This window comes from Lagenorhynchus albirostris, chromosome X (assembly GCF_949774975.1).
Source record: "Lagenorhynchus albirostris chromosome X, mLagAlb1.1, whole genome shotgun sequence".
Lineage (NCBI taxonomy): Eukaryota > Metazoa > Chordata > Mammalia > Artiodactyla > Delphinidae > Lagenorhynchus > Lagenorhynchus albirostris.
Genome location: NC_083116.1, coordinates 68547037 through 68568041, shown reverse-complemented (window position 1 = coordinate 68568041; position 21005 = coordinate 68547037). Strand labels below are relative to the sequence as shown.

The following is a 21005-nucleotide window of genomic DNA, read 5'->3' as shown; positions in this document are numbered from 1 at the left end:
AACACATCACAGACTTCTGAAATATAAACACACACACACACACATCTTGAAAAAATTGAGAGAAATGACGCCTTAATTAAGGGGAAAAACATTCAAATGATAGTGGATTTCTCATCAAAAACCATGGAGGGTAGAAGGAAGAAGTCACAAAACATTCTTCAAGTGCTGAAAGAATAAACTGTCAATCCAGAATTGCATATCTGGTGAAAATATCCTTCAGGAACAAAGGGGGAAATCAAGGCATTTTCAAATGAAGGAAAAATAGGAGAATCTGTCACCAGCAGACCTACCCTAAAAGAGTGGCCAAAGGAATTCTCTAAACAAAAAGGAAACAATAGAAAAAGGAATATTGGATCATCAAGAAGGAAGAACAATTAAAAGAGTAAAATTATGGGTAAATAGAATAGAGTTTCCTTCTTCTCTTGGATTTTCTAAATTATGTTTAACAGTTGAAGCAAAAATTATAATGATTCCTGATGTGGTTTCAATGTATATAGAGGAAATATTTAAGAAAATTATATTATAAATGGAGGATAGTGAAAGGACATGAGGGAGTTTAGGTTTTTACACTCCACTCAAACTAGTGAAATGTCAACATCAGTAAACTATGATGTAATAGCTAGAGCAACTACTTAAAAAGGTATACAAAGGGATACACTCAAAGCGCTATAAATAAATCAAATTGGAATTCTAAAAATTGTTAAGGGAGCCTACAGGCAAGCAGAGAAAAAGAAAGTAGAGAAAGGAAAAACAGAGGGAACAAACAGAAAACAAAAATAAAATGACCCTAACATGTCAATGATTACTTCCTTGCAAATGATCTAAATACATCGATTAAAAGACAGAGATTGGCAGGAAAAAAAAAATACCCCAACTATAAGCTGTCTACAAGAAACTTACTTCAAATATATATCTTCAGGGAATTATGCTGGGTGAAAAAAAGCCAATTTCAACAAGTCACACACTATATGACTCAATTTCTATAACTTTCTTAAAATAATATTATAGAGATGGAAAAAAAATTAGTGGTTGCCAAGAGTTAGGGACAGTGGGGGAGTGGACTGGGTGTGATTATGAAAGAGTAGCACAAAGGAGATCTTTATGGTGATGGAATAATCCTGTATCTTGATTGCAGTGGTGGTTACACAAATCTACACATGTGATAAAATGATATAGAACTATACACACATATTGTACCAATGTCAATTTTCTGGTTTTGATATTATAGTATAGTTATATATGATGTAACCATTGGGGGAAATTGGGTGAAGTGTTCATGGGACTTCTCTGGATTATCTTAGCTATTTCCTATAAATCTATAATTGTTTCAAAAGTTGAAAAAAACTCAGATTAATATTTTAAAATCATATTTTAAAAACTACTAATAATATCATACTAAATGGTGAGAAAATTGCAGCTTTCCCACTAAGATCAGGTTCAAGACAAGGCTGTCCCTTCTCACCACTCCTTTTCAACACTGTAGTGGAAGTTCTAGCTAATATAATAATACAAGAAAAAGAAATAAGTATACAGGCTGGGAAGGAAGACATAAAACTGTCTGTGTTCACAGATGACATGATCATCTATGTAGACAATCTGAAAAAAATGACAAAAAACTCTGGAACTTAAAAGCAATTACAGCAAAGTTGCAGGATACAAGGTTAATATACAAAAGTGAATCGCTTTCCTATAAACCAGCAATGAACAAGAGGAATTTGAAACTTTAAAAATGAATGCCATTTACATTAGCACACCCAAAAATGAAATACTTATGTATAAACCTAACAAAATATGTACAAATTTATATGAGGAAAACTACAAAATTTTGATGAACTAAAATTCAAAGAACTAAATAAATGGAGATATTCTATGTTCATGCACAGGAAGACTCAATATTGTCAGGATGTCAGTTCTTCCCAACTTGATGTATAGATTCAATGCAATCCCAATCAAAATCTCAGCAATTTATTTTGTGGATATCGATAAACTGATTCTAAAGTTTACATGGAGAAGCAAAAGACCCCAAATAGCCAACACAGTATTGGAAGAGATGAACAAAGTTGGAGAACTGTCACTACTTGACCTCAAGACTTACCATGAAGCTACAATATTCAAGACAGTGTGGTATTGGTGAAAGAATAGACAAATAGATCAAGGGAACAGAATAGAAAGCCCAGAAATAGATCCACATAAATATAGCCAACTGATCTTTGACAAGAAGCAAAGACCATACAATGGAACAAAGATAATCTTTTCAACAAATGGTGCTGGAACGACTGGACATCCACATGCAAAAAAAATTAATCTAGACACAGACCTTACATCCTTATCAAAAATTAACTCAGAATGGATCACAGACCTAAATATAAAACATGAAACTCTAAAACTCCTAGAAAATAACTTAGGAAAACTTGGGTATGATTATGACATTTTAGGTACAAGACCAAAGTCACGATCCAAGAAAGAACTAATTGATAAGTTGGATTTCATTAAAATTAAAAACTTCTGCTCTGCAGAAGACAATATCAAGAGAATGAGAAGATAAGCCACAGACTGGGAGAAAATATTCACAAAAGACATATCTGATAAAGGACTGTTATCCAAAATGTACAAAGAATTCCTTAAACTCAACAATGAGAAAATGAACAACCCAGTTGAAAAATGGGCCAAAGACCTTAACAGAGACCTCATCAAAGAAAATATACAGATGACAAATAAGCATATGAAAAGATACACAACACCATATGCCATCAGGGAAATACAAATGAAAACAACAGTGAGATACCACTACATACTTATTAGAATGACCAAAATCTGGAACACCAACACCACCAAATGCTGGCAAGGACGTAGAGCAACAAGAACTCTCACTCACTACTGTTGGGAATGCAAAATGGTACAGCCACATTGGAAGAAAGTTTGGCAATTTCTTACAAAACTAAACATACAATTTAGCAATCATGCTCCTTAGTGTTTAACCAAATGAATCAAGAACTTACGTCCACACAAAAATTTGCACACAGATATTTATAGCAGCTTTATTCATAATTGCCAAAATGTGGAAGCAAACAAGATGTCCATCAGTAGGTGAGTTAGTAAATAAACTGTTGTACATCCAGACAATGGAATATTTTTCAGTGCTGAAAAATAAGAGCTTTCAAGTCATGAAAATACATGGGGGAAGCTTAAATGCATATTACTAAGTGAAAGAAGCTAATCTGAAAAGACTACATACTGTATGATTCCAACTATATAACATTGTGGAAAAGGCAAAACTATGGAGACAGTAAAAAGATCAGTGGTTGCCAGAGGTTGGGAGGGGAGGAGGAATGAATAGGTGGAGCATGGTATTTTTAAGGCAGTGAAAATGTTCTGTATAATACCATAATGATGAATACATGTCATTAACATAAAAAGCTATATCCAATATAATTTAATTTTTCTTTGACTGTGCAAAAGATACTTTCAAGCCCAATCATCAGCTTTCATTGTATTTTAGAAATTCAGAAGGGCCAAATAATGGTGAGTTGTAGTTGATAACATGACAGTAAGATAATTTACTGAATTTAAGTATTTTTTCATTTTTGATAATACTCTTGAACTAGTTTTTTTGAAAATCCAGCCAGAATAAAAATACATACATCATAAATGAGATCTCACACTGGCACTTCCTTCTTCCCTGCCCCCTCTTCTTTTTTTATAACAGATTTATTGAGGTATAATTTACATATGGTAATATTCACCCTTTTTATATGCTCAGTTCTATGAATTTTGACAAAAGAATATCACCACTTACAGTCAAAATATATAACATTTCATTACTCCAAAAAGTTCCCTCATGATCATCTACAATGAGTCATTTCCCCTCACCCTTCCTCTTGGCATGCACTGATCTGTTTGACCCTACAGTTTTGCCTTTCCAGAATTACATATAAATGTAATCATTTGTGTCTGGCTTCTTTTCACTTAGCATAATGCCTTTGAGAATTGTCCAAGTTGTTGCCTGTATCAATAGTTCATTCCTGTTTATTGCAGAGTTGTATCCCATTGTCTTAATGTATATCCACGTATTTATCCATTCACCAGTTGAAGTACAATTTGAGTTATTGCCACGTTTTGGCAGTTATGAAAAATCTGTAAAAACATCTAGGCACAGGTTTTTGTATGAATATAATTTTTCATTTATCTTGGGTAAATACCCAGGAGAATGATTTTAGGGTCATATGGTAATTGTATGTTTAACTTTTTTTTTTTAATTTATTTTTGGCTGCATTGGGTCTTAGTTCTGGCACGTGGGATCTTCGTTGAGGCAGACGGGCTCTTCATTGTGGCGTGTGGGCTTCTCTCTAGTTGTGGCGTGCGGGTTTTCTCTTCTCTAGTTGTGGCGCTCAGACTCCAGGGTGCATGGGCTCTGTAGTTGTGGCGCACAGGTTCCAGAGCATGTGGGCTCTGTAGTTTGCGGCACACAGGCTCTAGTTGAGGCGTGTGAGCTCAGTAGTTGTGGCGTGCAGGCTTAGTTGCTCCTCGGCATGTGGGATCTTAGTTCCCTAACCAGGGATAGAACCTGTGTCTCCTGCATTGTAAGATGGATTCTTTACCACTGGACCACCAGGGAAGTCCCCCTGTATGTTTAACTTTTAAGAAGCTGCCAAACTGTTTTCCAAAGCAGGTATACCATTTTACATTCCCATCAACAGTGTATGAGATTTCCAGTTCCTCTATATCCTCACCAGTACTAGGTATTGTCATTTTTTAAAAAAAAAGCCTTTTTAGTGGTTGTATAGGGGTATCTCATTGTGGTTTTAATAAGGATTTCTTGAATGATTAATGATATTGAGCATCTTTTCATGTGTTCAATTGCCATTCACGTCCTGTGTTTGTAAAATGTCTGTTCAAATCTTTTGCCCGTATTTTAAATTGGATTGTTTGCTGTCTTATTGAGTTATGAGAGTCAACTCACACTTGTACTCTGGATACCAGTCTTTTATCAATGTGTGTATTGTAAATACTTTTCCCAATCTGTGGTTTGCCCTTTCATTTTCATAACAGTATTTTTCAAAGAACAGAAGTTTTACACTTTGATGAAGTCTAATGTATCAATTTTTTAATGGATCACACTTTTGGTAATTATCTATGAAATCTTTGCCTAACTGAAGTTCAAAAAGATTTTCTCCTATACTTTCTTCTAGAAGTTTTAAGTTTTACATTTGAGTCTATGATCCATTTGTATTAATTTTTATGTACGGTGTGACTATTGGTATTTATAAAGCTCTCATACATATGATCACATCTGATAATCTTTAGATTAAAAAAAACTTTGGGGAAGGCACATGGAGAATTTTAATCCCCATTTTACAGATGAGAAGTCGGAGGATTAGAGAAGTGCTGTGTAATTTGCTCAAGGTCCCATAGCTGATAAGAGGTGAAATTGAAAGGTATAAGGTAAAATTGTGATGAGAGTTAGGGTCTCCTGCGGTCTCAGGCCAGTACTGTTGGAGCCAGCCAGCTAAGACTCAAGATGGCACCCACAGCAAAGCAAAGATTACCAGTGGAGATCTGAGCAACCTATTAGGCACTGAGGAAAGAGACTCAGACAGTGGACTAGTCTAACCTCAGACTGCACTCCTCTGGCCCATTTGGGGCTCCACAATTGAAGAGAGCCAGAAGCTGGCCTGGCATCCTGTTCAGGTGACACTCAATGAATACTTTTTGATGATGATGATGAAGGCTAGGAACGTGTTAACAGGAGAGCTCGCAAAGTAATACAGATTTAGAAATTAAAGCTAAGAAGAAATATTAATGAAACTAAGAATTGTTTAGCCTAGAAAACAGAGGCCCATGATGAAACTTGATACAGCCTTCAAACAAAAAAAGCTTGGGCTTTCTTTCTGAGGGCTGAGCAAGGGGAAATGGGCTGGAAGAATCCAAGGAAAAGGGAAAATTTCTTCCTCCCTGTTGAGGATTGTTACAGACACTTAAGAGCCTTTATAAACAGAATAAACTCTTCTTATTTGAGTTTGGAGTCAGAGATTTGCCAAACATTGGCTCTGATGAAGGATTTCAGCATGAGAGTTACATGACCCTCTTGCATAGTGTCCTTATAAATCTTTGAGTATCTCCTGAACCTGCCCTGTGTCCCTGTACAATTCCAGGAGCCCTTTGTCTGTGGCCTTCCCTACTCCTTAGTCTTAGCATCTTCACAGGACTGTTCCAATGACCAAGAGAAGTCTTACCTAAGCTCCTGAAGGCTTAATTAATTCTCATGTTCCTTGGCACTGAAGCCAAGTAGCCCAATGCCTAAGGCTATAAATCTGGCTTAGCATCCCTGGAAGGAAGCTTGAATTGTTGGCTGGTCCAAATCTGACCACAGTGCTTAAATCTCCTGTTTTATATCTACCTCTGCTTATACACCTCCAATGATGGGAAGCTTCATTCATCCCAGTAAGAGATATAATACAATGAACATTGGACTAGAAATAAGGACAGTTAGGTTTGAGTCCCAGCTCTTCCACTTAACTTGCCGTGTGATCTTTGGCAAGTCCCTTCACATTTCTGGAGCTGTTTCTTTATCAGTAAAATGGTTGTAGAGGAATCTCTTTGTTTTAGTTAGTTTGTTTAACTGCTATAACAAATAGCCCTAGAAAATTCAGTAGCTTAAAGGACAAGACATTTCTTTACTTCTTATGTAACATTCAGGGCAGGGGTTCCAGATTGGAGAGAGAGGGGAAACTTCACTCCATTCACAGACCCAGACAGAACTGATGGCAGTTCTGCCAGTCTTAATACATGGCTTCCAAGGTCACTCTGCCGTTATAGCTCCCAAGTAAGCAAAAACATCATGGTAGTCTTTTTATGGTCCAGGCCTGGAAGTGGTATTAGTCTTTTTTACCCACATGCTATTGGTCAGAATTCAGTCACATGGTCAAGCCAAACAGCTGAACAGGCTAAGAAATGTAGTGTAGCTGTGTGGTAGCTAGCTAGAAGTCTCCATCACAGACTTGATCTCTAAAGGCTCCCTGCCCCAGCTTTGAAGTTCTGGGTATACTTATGAACTAGACTCCTGGTTCTCACATTGCTTTGTTACAGGCACTTTGAAAATTGCCTAACCTCACTGACCATCAGGGACTAGCAGGCTGGCAGTGCAGACCAAGGCAATGCCCCCAGTGAAAGGCCAGAGAAGATCTGAGATACCAGCCGCACCACCAGGTAACACATTAAACTAAGGTGTCTTTGTGCTTCTTTTCTCTGCAGCATGGGTAGGAGCCCTCTCAATGGGCATGATCTTCTTCTGTTCTCCCATTGTGAGTATATTCACTGATCGATTGGGCTGCCGAATCACAGCAACTGCAGGGGCTGCCGTCGCTTTCATTGGCCTCCATACCAGCTCCTTCACCAGGTAAGGCTAGGAGTTGCCGACCGTTTGCCCAAGGCTGAGGGTTGGCTTCTCTCTGGGCCTCAACTAGACACTCTTCTCATTGTAGAATCCCCTGTGGCCCTTTCCATGTAGGGTCCTCAAGACCCTGCTCCCAGGAATTATTGTCCAATGGGACTCATCTTGGTAGGGTCCCCAGGACACATTGGTAGGGAATATACCCAAAGAGGATCCAAGAGTTCCAAAGTGGTGGGAGGAGCCAAAGCTTGGGCATTCATACTGCTGGGCCCAAGTCAAGTTTTGGCCACTGAATGGCAATGGAACAATTCATGAGTACCATTCCCCTCTTTGGGCCTCAATTTTTATACTGTAACATGAGGAGATTAGATCAGGTCTTTTCAGGTGTCTTCCAGCTCTGCCATTCTATTTCCCTTCAATATGCCACACATCTCATGACCTCAACTGCCCTCCTGGAAATGAACTTCTGGAGTAAGCCCATGTGAACACCTACCATTACAGGATTCCTAAGGTAATCTTATGCTGAAAAAGAGGTCAGCTGAGCCCAAGGCTGTTTAGCATTTCTGGTCCTTTTCCATTTCTGGATAGCAATGCATGGATGATTTGGAACAGATAAAGATTCATGTCTTGGGTGTGAGAAGGGATGTTTAGCAGCCTCCCTCACTGAGATACAGACCCAGCACCCAGCTACCCAACTAGGCCTAAGCTAGGTAAACTCAAACTCTGGTCCCATAGGTCCCACTGGCAGAAACTGGTAGTGTCAGGCAAGGAGCAGGCTACAAGTTCATTTTCTGCTTTCTTTCTGCCAGCTCTCCAGAAGCATGTCTGTAGGGGAGGAGAGAAGTAAAAACCCTCCACCACAGCCTGAGGAATATGGGATTCCTAAAGAACTCCAATGACTTTCTGCCAAAGACACTTTGGGAGTTATGGTACCTCCTACTTCCAATCTGCCTGGGCTGGTGTAGGAGAATGCCAGCCTGGAGACGTGGCTAGCTTATCAGAGACTTGCTTTCTGAGCTTGGCTCCCCAGAGAAGGACCATGGTTATGCTCTCCAGGCCTAAGGTTCCACTCACAGCAGAGGATGATAATTGTGTTCTGCTACAACTGGGCCTTGTGAGGTTGAGCCAGCTTTCTTTATGACTTGAGCATTTCCGGCTGCCCAGCCCACCCTCCAACAGAGCTTGGATGTGGCCTGCAATGGTTTCTTGGCTTGGTCCCATCCAACTGGGACAGAGGCAGGGAAAACCATATCCTGTCCGTAATCTGCTCAGTCTTCCCAGGGCAGCAACTCCAAACCCTTTCAGGACCCCTCTGGTGGTCGGCCTCATTTGCCCTCAGCAAGCTCGTGTCTGGCTCCTTGTGGGAAGGAGCTAGGCCTCAGAAGCGGCTCCAGTCTCAGAGCTACACATCAGAGGCCTGTTTTTTAAGGCCAAGCAGAGCAAAGTGTAAACAAATTAGCAACATACGGATCCCATTTTCCTTCCAATCCACATGAGCTCAGTTACAGGAGGGGAAGGAGCTCAGATGTGCTTTCTCCTGGCATTCTTCTTTAGGCACATTGGAGTAGGCGTTCTGTTCTCCAGCCCCTAAGCTCCTCCCCCACCCCCTTTGCCCTTTCTGCAAGAACATCTTCAAAGCCAAGAAACTTTCTGGATGGCTTCACATCCAATGGAAAAATGGTTCTGCTTGTGGCTAGAACTCCAAGTCATCTTTCCTTTTGCTTGAATCAGGGCTCTGAGTTCCTTTGGATGGTGTGAGGTGGGGCAAAGTTCAGGCAGGGGTGGGGAGGCCTTGGCAAGCCTGCTCAGGGGCCTCCTGCCTTTGGGCCCAGCTAGAAATAGATCCACCACACAGCTCCCTGAACTGAATCCCATGCTTTGCTCCCACTGGCCCCCTCCCTGAGGGTCTCCCTCAGACCTTCATAACTCCTCTCCCTTAGACAAGGCCCCCAGCCCAGGTCAATCCCAAATGTACTTAGATTCTAATGGGAGGAAGCCCCAAGGAATCTGGCAGAAGAGGAGCACTTGGCTTAGCTATGTGTTCTAAGTAGAGGCAACCCTTTTGAAACCAAAGCCCTTGCTCATATCCAATGAATGCAAGCAGATAGAAAGAAATGATGATGATAGCTGTTTTGGAATCATGAGTACTAGCACCACTTCGTCTCTGCAGCATAGGTCCAGTCCTTTAGTATGAGGACTGGATCTATCTATGGAGAGGAGCTGCCCAACCATGGAAAGTATTAGGTTATTACGTGGTCAGATAAGAAGTATTGCAAAATATGTGGAGGCATCAAAAAGAAAACAAAGTTTTTCACTAGTTTGTGCCAATATCATCTGAGGGCAAATGGCCAGCCAAGCTGACCTTCCCATGGCCTTTTCCCTTCTGATACTTTGCCTTCTGTTATAGAAGTTTATAGTCAAAGCAGGGCCTAAGGGTTTTAAGCCAGAGCCTCTCTTACTTGGCCAGGCCCACAACTTCTTTGAGTTTCCAGTTCCCATCAAGCAGCCAAGCTACTCTGGGAAGCTAGTCCATATCATGTCCAGCAACAGGAGCCAGGCTTTGGAAGTTATAGAAACTCCTTACTTTAGGATCCCCATGGAAATTATCTAGGGCCTGGAGTAAAGGGTCTTGGGACATCCAGACCATGGGCATGGTTGGAGAGGGGGCGTCTCTCAGAATACCATCAACCATTCTGTGAAATATTAAGGGCCCTGAGCATGAAGAAAGACACTGAAGAGTCCTATGGAGGGTCTCAACCTTCTAGAATCTTGGCTCCTTGCAGAACTTTCTTGTTACTTGGGATAAAGCTTTGGTTACCAGCCCAACCATGGTGTCTAGGTGAGCAGTAGGTGTAACTATTCTCTCTAAGGCACTGACTTACTCTTTGTAGCCCCTCATCCAGACTTTGCATAGGCTAGTTTTGGCTTTCTTTTGAACAGTACTCTCTGATGGGGTACTATGATTCAAACTAGAGTCACACAGACTTAGATTCAAGTCCAAGCTTTGCTGATTCCCAGTTATGCTACCTTGGGTAAATTACTTTACTTCTCTGAGCCTCTGTCTCCCCATCTACAAAATGGGGATCAGAAGGTCCTATTCCTTGTCTATTCTGAGGGTCAGTAGTAACTGGGGCCATGGGTTAAGGGTGGGGGTATGCAGATCTCAGGAGGGTGAGGGGGGAAGGGCAGGTGGATTGTTGGTCAGGCTTCTGAGGATAGCTCTTGGTGTCTCTCCCACAGCTCACTAAGCCTGCGTTACTTCACCTACGGGATTCTCTTTGGTTGTGGCTGTTCCTTCGCCTTTCAGCCATCTCTCGTCATCCTGGGCCATTACTTCCAACGCCGTCTGGGTCTGGCCAATGGTGTGGTGTCTGCTGGGAGTAGCATCTTCTCCATATCCTTCCCCCTCCTCATCAAAACGCTGGGGGCTAAGATCAAGCTCGCCCAAACCTTCCAGGTGCTGAGTACCTTTATGTTTATTCTTACGCTGCTTTCACTCACCTACCGACCCCTCCTGCCCAGCTCGCAGGACACCCCAAGCAAGAGAGGTGTCCACACCCTGTGCCAACGCTTTCTGGCTCAGCTCAGGAAGTACTTCAACATGCGAGTGTTCCGCCAACGTACCTACCGCATCTGGGCCTTCGGGATCGCTGCTGCTGCCCTTGGCTACTTCGTTCCCTATGTACACTTGGTGAGGAATACCAGGGTGGGTCCACCCTACCTGACCCCAAGAAGTTGCCCTTAACCTGCCTGAAGTCCAGAGGGTAGGAGCAGAAGACATTGAAAGGGCAGACCTGGAACCTTTGGAGAAAGACAAAACAGTGGTTGGAGAGACCCAGAGTAGGAAAGAGCACAGGCTGAGGGATGACCTCAATGGGAAATGGGGGAAGTTCCTCACGGGGAGGCCCATGCCTATGGTTTCCCCCACTGATAAATCTAGATGGATTTTCAGGAGAAGATAAGCATCACCGGGATACAGGAGGCTGCCTCAGATGACCCAATGATAGGGTTTTCTTTTCTTTCTTTTTTTTTTATATTTATTTGGCAGTGCTGGGTCTTCGTTGCAGTGCCTTGTCTCTTCGTTGTGGCGTGTGGGCTTCTCTAGTTGCAGCACATGGGCTCAGTAGTCGCAGCATGTTGGCTCAGTGGTTGCAATGCTTGGGCTCTCTAGTTGCAGCATGCAGGCTCTAGAGCATACGGGCTCAGTAGTTGCAGCACGCTGGCTTAGTTGTGGTATGTAGGATCTTAGTTACCCAGCCAGGGATCACCAGGCCCCTGCATTGGGAGCATGGAGTCTTAACCACTGACCACCAGGGAAGTCCCTCAATGATAGAGTTTTCTAAGAGTGTGTCTTATGGAATGCTAGTGTTTGGGGTCAAGTAATTTTGTTTAAGAAATAACATATACTAGATTTCTCTAGCTTCATAATGTGTAGCAATCTTTTAAAGGTACCAAAAATCCTGCTGTAAAGAAATCAATTAAGCTTTGTTTAACCACCATACACCCAACTTACATGACCAAAGATTTGTTGGTTGTGGTCCAACTGTTATCTTCCACAGACCTTGTGTTTTTTAAAGCACACTTTTGGAATATTACCTGGAAGTTAGTGGATCATTCTCCCTTGGTGACCTGCTGTTACCCTAGGCTGTCAGTTCTGGGTCAGGGAATGAGGAGATAATAGGGGAACTCTTGGACTTTCTTCAGTTGTTAAGGCTGTATTCTGTCCTGCCAAGGCTTGGAAGGGGCTTAGAGACACCCACTGCCCTCAGCTGTTGCTCAGAAACCCAGAATCCAGAGAGCCAAGGGATATGCAGCCTTTTAAACTGTTAGAAACAGCCAGAGAGCTTGTTCTGGAGCTAAGGCTATAAAGGAGGGAGCTGCAAGAGAAGGAACTCTTGCCATGGTCCAGGGAAGTAAGCAGTAGAGGGTTCTGGGTATGCCAACAATTAACCAGCCAGCTCTTCTTCTTCCTCTTATCCCGTGGGCCTGATGCTATGCTTTTCAGATGAAGTATGTGGAAGAGGAATTCTTGGAAATCAAGCAGACCTGGGTGCTCTTGGTGTGTATTGGAGCTACCTCAGGCCTTGGGCGCCTTGTGTCAGGCCGTGTCAGTGACTCCATTCCTGGACTTAAGAAGATCTACTTGCAGGTGAGTGTGACCACCCTGTCTACTGTGGGGAAAACAGCCTGCCACAGATGCTAGGTTATCCAGCCTTTGGGATACAATGGTAGGATGTATAACTGCTGTGGCCTGGGCCCCAGCTCTGACACCAGCTTGCTATGTGACATGGGAAAGTCAATCAAATTCTCTAAGCCTCCATTTCCCTTGCTTTCAAGTGAAGATCATCATCCTTGTTCTGCCTCCTTCATCAAAATGGAGTGAGGATGTAGTGAAAGCTGTCAGTGTAAATAGAACCTCTAAGAACACTTTCAAAGAAAATGTTTATTAATAAAGGCTCTCCCATCTGAAAGAGGGAAACTGAAGCCAGGAGTTAGATGCTGCCCCCATTGAAGACTGAACTCATTGCTACCTTATACTCTCTTGGAGGGTCTTGAGCATCTGCAGTACTCTGTGGCCCAGTGTCTCTCTCCTCTAGGCCCAGACCCATCACTTCTTATACCTCCAGAGCTACTTGGCACCAAACACTGGCTCTCAAATGCCATCCTCTTGACAGACACAAAATAATTGCCAGAAAAGGCCAGACCTCACTTGCCCTCTCTACACCTCACTTTCCTCTTTCGTGCAATGAGAATAATCCTTGCCTTTCCTATCTCACCTTGCAGATGAGGATCAAAAGGAATACAGGTGTGACCAGGCTTTGAGAAGTAAAAAGTGTTATAGCCATGTGAAGTTTTAATCCTTCTCACAGTGACACAGGTAGCCTCATATTGTGGGCAGTAGCCATGTGGATGCTCAAGAGGCCACTTTTTGTGTGATCTGGGCTCTGGTTTGGCTTTAATACAGACTACTGCTCAAGCTGTCTGTCTTTGTCTACTGGGCAACAATATTGTCTTTCTGACCTGGCTCATGCTTTTTGCTTGAGCCAACAGCAGTTGGGTTTACCAGAAGGTGCCCAAGTGTGGAACCCTGTGAAGGGATAACAGCAGCCCCAGAAAACATGTGGGTCACAGTCCATCAGGAATGTGGTTGAGTTCTGACCATCCTGGAGAAGTCCTAAAAGAACTTCCAAGGGGCCCTGACTATACACACAGCAGGGATTTCTCTGTCTTCTGATAGCCCCAAGTGTTTTCCTAAATACCCTCGTATGTCTTGGATGAGGATATGATTAAGGTTTCCTGTTGTGTTTAACTTTGTGTTAGATTTGCAAGAGCTAGTGAATCTGCTTTGTCAGAGCTCAGGGTGCCATTATGGTCCATCCAGTCCAACCTCTCATTACACTGATGGAGAAACTGAGGGAAAGACTCAGACAGTCATGGCAGAACTGAACTCCTATGTAGCACTCTTCTCATATTCCACTTTACACTAAGCGATGGATGGCAGAACCAAGTCCCAGACATAAGTGACTAGACCAAGGCCAAACCAAAAGGCTGTGATTGAGATAAACCAATTATAAAATTTTAAATTCCTGTGCCAATATCAGCAAGACCTTACCTGGGTGGCTTTTTGCATAGGACTGTGTGTGGCTTTCCCAGCCTCTTCCACATGGCACCCCTGTGGGTCTTCCCTGTCAATATCAGCAACTCCAAGATGCCAAAGAGTGCTGGAGATCAGGGTAAGCTAGTATTGGGCCAGGGCTTTATCTTGAGGAAAGGCAGAAGCCCTTGCCTAGCCATATAGCTCATTTCTCACTGTAGTCCCTAGGAGAAAGGTAGGGCCCAAGCAGTTTTTGCTTTGTATTGTGCAGAGGGAGTTCCAAGAGAGGCAGAGGCATTAGCTAGTCAGAAGAAGAACTAGGCTTATCGCCCAGTGCTTCTGCTGAACATTTCCCCTACCCACCCAACAATCTCTCCCCTTTTCCACTCTTACTTGACCCAGTTTTACCACTTAGAATAATATAAAATAATCTTGGAACTTTTTAGCTGAAACATATCTTCATCAACTTGTAGTCCAAATTCTCCATTTTACAAACTGAGGAACTGAGGCCCAGAGAGGGAAAGTGATTTGTTCAAACTCATTGTGCTGGTAAGTGTCTCAGGCTGAAAGCACAAAACAATGAATGAACTTCTCTCTCTTGAGCTACTCAAGATACTCCATCACAAGAATTTGCCTCCCTTTCTCCCTGGGTCAGATGCAGGAGTACTGGTCTGGGAGAGAAAAGGAGTGTACACAGCTTCAGGTTCTGAAGAGCCATCCACTAGACTTTGTGGTTCCTACTATTGACAAAGACAGGCACGTGTCTGGTATCAAGGCCCTGGACAGTCTGTTGGTAAGGAAGTGGTGACAACCTGCAGGACAACCTCACTTTGGGCCAGTTCTTGAGGCCTGATTCTCAGTTCCAAGAGGGATTTTTAATTTCTGAACCTTGGCAAGGCCTTGTGGAGGATGTTAAGAGGCAGTTAGATACAGTAGGTAGTAATTACAGCCAATTGAAATCAGTTAATGGGGTCCTTTGTATTATATAATGGTATTAACTCCTTAATTGCCATACCATTATGACTTGGTTGATAAGTGGGTCTGGTTTTATCTTACAGTTGTACATGAATCTCCTAGAGGAGAAACTGGGATATCTGGGTTCTTATTCCTAGATTCTGCCTAGCTATCCCAAAACATCTTGGGCAAATTTCAAAAGTCCCTCAACAAAGAGATTTCCTCAGATGGCATGACCAGGACATTTCTTATCCTCTGCAAAATCCAACCAATTAGCCTAACAAACCCATTGGCAGCAACAACACAGAAAATCTTTAGTGCTTGAAACAGCCTTGACCCTCCTACCTGCCTTCCATGTGGTGATGTGGTGACATACCCTTACCATGTGGTGACTTACGCTTCCTGGGTAAGTCAACCTGCTTGTGTGAACTATTAGAAAATCCTGGATCCTGTCAAGGCCTTGGTTAACAGATCAGGCCTTAGCCCTGACCCTGGGACAACCTGGCTCTGCTGGCTACAGTGGGTGGAGCCCAGGTCTTCAGTCTGGCTCACGGACACAGGTTGCAGATGACTTTCATCAAAAGGCCAGCTGTGTGTCCAGTGGCCCTTATCTCTATTGAGAGGGAAAAACCAGCCTCTGGAAAGGCAGCTTCTTTACTTCAGAGTCATTTTGCTCAGCCCAAAGAAAGCCCAGTGGCTAGTCAGTGCCCCCTGGACTGGCTTCAGGCACCCTAGACCTCTTCCTAGTGTCTTGGTTCTCCTTAGAGCCCCCTTTGTTGCCTTCGCAGGGTGCCCAGACAAGCCCAGAAGCCCCCAGAGCCATAACGTCTGAGTGTCTGAGATGGGTGGTGTGTCCCATGTCCTAAAGCCTAAGGAACCTGGGTGAACCTCCCAATGGCCTCCTTCATACCAAGGTGTTTTCTAAAATCAGTCTCCCACAAAAATGGGGACTAGCTCCCTCCTCATTTCAGGAAGCTGTGCCTTCCATTCATGCCCCCATCTAATCATTATTCAATTATTCAAGTCATCCTCACTTCCTCCCCTTCCTCTTCCCATATCTAACATGGATCTGAAAATACCAGCATGGTCTGATCCCAGACCCTGTTGCCTGGGGCAGACAAACACAGGATCAGAAAGCAGCAACAGCAATTCCCTTTATCTCAGAATCCAATTAAAAGACAACTTTTTGAGGACAGGAGCAATGCCTCCTCTTTTAAAAGTCTTGACAGAATCAAAGTTAAATAGGGGCTCTCTTAAAATCTTTAAATCCTAAGTCCTTCTAAGCAGGACTTAGAAGGGGCCTAAGTAACTAGTCCACTGGGCTCTCTGTTGATATCCCCTTGCCCCATTTTACAGACGTAGAAACGAGGCCCTGAGAAAGGAGATGTGATTTACTATGTGGTCTTGGCAGGCAAGCACAACATGACCTCAGGCTGTTGCTCCTTTAGGTCATCTCCTTCCTGCTCCTGGGCCTGATGTCCATGATGATTCCCCTCTGCCGGGGCTTCGGGGGCCTCATCGTTGTCTGCCTCTTCTTGGGCCTGTGTGATGGCTTCTTCATCACCATCATGGCCCCCATCGCATTTGAGCTGGTGGGCCCAATGCAGGCCTCACAGGCCATTGGCTACCTCCTGGGCATGATGGCCCTGCCGATGATTGCCGGACCCCCCATTGCAGGTGAGGTTAATATTGCAGGGAGGGCATGAGTGGGGGAGTCCTGTCTTCCTTGGGACCTAGATCTCCTAAGCACCTCTGCTTAAAGTCCCTTTTCTCCTTCTTTTCTATTTAAGCAGCCTCGTCAGAGTGCATGAAACCCCTTACCACCACTGGTGAAAGAGACTAAGGACAGTATATGTGCATGGATTCATTTGGGGGGGATGGGCTTTTCATGGCTGTATATCTGTTGCTGTGGGGTTTTATTGTAGACAGCATGGCTGATTCTGGGACGGTAGAGAGAGAAATGGGTTTGGCCTTCCTGACCATTCTATTGATCCAGAATCTTCTCTCTCTCTCTTTACAGGCAAGTAATTATTTGGAAGGTAGTTGAGCAGGAAGAGAAGAGAAAGTGGGCCCTGGTTTTATTAAGACTTAGAGATACCCCCTCCTCCTCTACCAGCTTCTGAACTGAGCCTGTAGAAAAGATTTGATTAAGAACACAACCCAGGACTGGACCAATGAGGCTCACTTCCTGCAGGCAACAGACAAAGTGTTGGCTTGCCATCTTTCAGCACTCCCAATTTCTCTGTCCACTTCCAAGAAGGACATTGTTGGTACCCCAGAGAACTTAGGAAACAAGGAAAACTAATAAGAAGAGAACATCATTTCCTTTCTTTAGGATTTATTGCAAATATTGATTCATAGGCTAGAGTCTCCTAGGCTGGCCAACTGGGCTAGCTCAACAAGTATTCCTTGAATACCAATTCTGTGCAAGGTGTTGTGAGGGCACTGGTCATGCTGTGTTACAGTGACAAAACCTTCTACTCAGGCCCTTGTTCAACAGCCACACTGTCCACTGGGGGAGGGGAGCCTCTACCCAACTCCTGATCCCAAAGGTGGATCTCAGAATCCATATCTCTTTCCATTTTGCTTACCTCCTAAGCAGCCTCAGGGCCTACTTGCCTTTCTTCGGTAGTGTTTCTGGGCTCATCCTCCCATGAGGTGTCCCACATTAGCTTCTGGAGGTGAGCAGGGAAGGCCCTGTATCCCATGCCAAACACATTTACCGTATTGGCAACCTAGAGGAACCCAGAGGGGCCAACCATATCTGTAACTAGAAGGAAGGATACACATACAGCCTCCTCTTAGGGGAAATGGGCATTTCAAAGAAAGGGAAAATAGGAACTTGGCTGAATTGTTCCACAAGAACACTCTAGACCAAGCTGGGGGTGGAAGGGTATATCACTGTGAACCAAAACAAGTCTTGGTCATCTTCTCTGGAGTTCTTTTAGAGTAGCTTCCCTCCTAACTCCATACCTTGGAGTGACTAGAAGTTAGCTGTAGCTTCATGAAAGTCAGAAATGGAGAAATTGAGAAGCTTCATTTGCTTCTTTCATAACCTCAAGAGCCTGCAACCCCAGTGCCTCAGAGAGGAGCAGCCTGTCTTTGTAATAGAGGTTTTGTTTCTTCCATCTAGGAGTGTTTAAACTGAGGGGGCTCTCGGGTCAAGGCAGTACAGGCCAAGAGTCTCTGGATAGGCATTGTGATGGCCCCTAGAAGAGGCAGAGAGCACCTTTGTACAAGAGGGCAAAGCTGGGCTTGACTTGTCTCTGTTGACTTTTCAGGCCTCCTCCGCAACTGTTTTGGGGACTATCATGTGGCCTTCTACTTTGCCGGTGTGCCCCCGATCGTCGGAGCTGTAATCCTCTTGTTTGTCCCTCTGATGCATCAAAGGATGTTCAAGAAAGAGCAAAGGGATTCCAGCAAGGATAAGATGTTGACCCCTGACCCAGACCCCAATGGAGAGCTGCTGCCAGGCTCCCCCACCCCTGAGGAACCAATCTAATGCCTCATATTTGCCATCGTGTGCTCCTCCCCAAACCTTTCCCTTCACCCTGCCCTGCTCAGCATTTACATTTTTGCCACCAGCACACTTGTTCCCAAACCTGCACATGCAGCATTTCAGCCACCTGACCATCTCCCTGGAGCCAAAGCTCCAGGTGTTCCAAACTCATTAACCAAATTCTCCCTGTGAATGCCTTTAAACTTGCCAGGGTCCTCTCCTCCCAGGATCTAGGAAAGCTTGGGATCACCCCCTCGCCTTTGGACCCTCTCCATATACTTTCTAACTCTTGGGGGAGGAGGAGGATGGGAACTCCTGGCCCAGCTTGTTAGTCACCCACTAAAAGCAACTGCCAAAGGTGCTACTGTGTCCCCAGGAGCCTGGTGGGAAGATCCAAGCCTGTGTGCTGAGGAGTTCCTTGCCATCTGTCCTTAGGAACCATCGGGGGGTGCAAGGGAAAGGGCATAGAGGTAAAATGAGATGAGGAGCCTTGTTTAGCCTCAGAGTCTCTGAGGGCTATGGCTTCCCAAGAGGTATGGGTGACATCATTTTACAAGTGTACAGAGAGTCTCCCCATCATATGGTTGGTTAACAGTCTGCTTTCTTCTTTCCTTCCTCCTTTTTTTCCTCTACTGCCTCTTCTCCCTTCTCATCCCCCTCTATTTCTTTTTATGACTGTCATATAGACTCGTGGGTGCTTGAAGAAAGGAGGGACCCAGAGCTTGGGCCAATCAGCCTCACCTTGGCCCAGCCCACCCCTAACACTAGCATCAATTCCACTCATCTCAGGCTGAGCCACATCTCATATTTTGGCCCAAGCTGCTATAATCCTATAGTGGAATAATAGAATATCACATAGGAAAGGGACCTTAAACACCGTAAAATTCCACTCACTGATTTTTTACAGATTTTCCAGGACAATGCACTAACCTGCAGGCTGTCCCAGCTCCCAATCCTTATATCCACCTGTCAAAATGTGAAGAAATTCCTTTCATTCTCAGCAGGCAGAGGAAGACTGATGACAGGGGGAATGGCATGGTGGGGGGAGGAGCAATAGTTATGGACCTGGGGAAGGACCAACTCCATCTCTCATTATTCATGACGGGTCAACATTTCCACCTGGGCCAGGCCAGAAAAGGAACTGTTTGAGGGAAAATCCCATTCCCAACCTGGATCCCCCAAAGGTAGAGGCAGCAGCTGCACATAGGGTTGGAAAACTTCTAGGAAGAGGAAACCATCCTAACCTTTATTACCTAATGTGTCCCTCATGCTGGGCATCCTGGACCACTCTACTTAGTGGGCATTAAAGGTGCCAGGAAAGGTAGACTCTGGACCATCTTCATCCCTCTGAAGTAGGTACCAGATGTTTCCCTATGCCTAAGCTCTGGGAAGCACTCTTGCTGAAGATCATTTCCAGCCACGCCGTGTCCGGCCATCACAACTCACCGTATTAGGAGCTCAGCCTCCCTCACTCAGCCTCTTTGTATTTCTCCCTATTCTGTGTCTTTTTCTGCTGTGTTCCTATTACCCTAACCTTTCATCATCTTCTTACCAGGCATCCCTGGCTGTCACCTAGAGCTAACAGTGACTTGCCACCCCGAGCCAGGGCCAGGAGGATGAGATCTCCCCTGAGGAGCTCCAAAGAAGACAGTGGTCCCCACCCATGAGTTTTTCCGTTACGAACAGGCAGCTGGGGCATGGTTGGCCTCTGATGGCTTCATTCAAGGCCAAAGTCTGAAGCCCCCTCCCTTGGTCCCAGTCCAGCTCTTATCAATTCCCCAAAGGAAAACCCACTGGTTCTTGGCTCTGTGAATAGGAAGGGGCCTGCCTAATTATGATCCTGTTATCCCAAACAGCAGTGGAACAGGAGGAGCTGGGCCCCAGGAGCTCTTTAAGTCCCAGAAGAGGCCATTGAAAATGTTGGAGCAACAAAGCCCCTGCTTCCATTGCTCCCTGCCCACTCCCACCAAGTCACCTGAGGGCAGTTCTGCAGGGGCCTCCTTTGTTGCTCATGGTATGGATAGCTCTTAAGAATCAGGGTGCTACCCACTTCTCTCCAGATGAAGGAAAGACATTCACAGGTCCCAAATCTGCCCTATCAGGTGTCACATAACGTGGCAGGGTGTCAGTTTACTTCTTCCACACATGTACACGTGCATGTGCGTGCTTGTGCACTTTTGGAGAGAACGTTGGTTGGCGAAAGCAGCACAGTATTAATATTTAGGGTAAGATGCAGCCTCTTATGCACCACAGTTAAATCAAGGAGAACGAACAAAATTTGGGAGCTTGAGATCTGGGACATTTAAATCCTCAGAAGGTTTGGAACAAAATAAACAGATCTAAAAATCCAGCTTTGGTGTGTTATGTTGCCTACATGGGTGAAATAGTCTTAACCTGGTTAACAGCAGGAAGTTTAGTTTCAGAACTGAAATCTCATTTCAAATCAAATTTATGCCAGGGTCTGTACTCCTTTTCTTCTCCCTTGTAATTGATGGGGGAACTTGAATGGGCTAGTATAGCTGGGTTATACAGCCAGGCAGCAGCCTGGAATTGAGGGTGATACAGAA

The 21005-nt window shown here is 44.2% G+C and overlaps 1 protein-coding gene across 1 annotated transcript in view; it reads left to right on the top strand.

Moving 5' to 3' along the window:
- SLC16A2 (solute carrier family 16 member 2) overlaps positions 1-20788 on the top strand; it is a 119243-nt gene extending 98455 nt beyond the window's left edge. Inside the window, exons 2-6 of the mRNA XM_060138533.1 lie at positions 7252-7396; positions 10631-11081; positions 12396-12539; positions 16388-16616; positions 18221-20788. Coding sequence (XP_059994516.1) covers positions 7252-7396; positions 10631-11081; positions 12396-12539; positions 16388-16616; positions 18221-18441 — 1190 coding nt within the window. The 3' untranslated portion in view covers positions 18442-20788. The remainder of the gene's footprint in view (positions 1-7251; positions 7397-10630; positions 11082-12395; positions 12540-16387; positions 16617-18220) is intronic.
- The last annotated feature ends 217 nt before the right edge of the window (positions 20789-21005 follow it).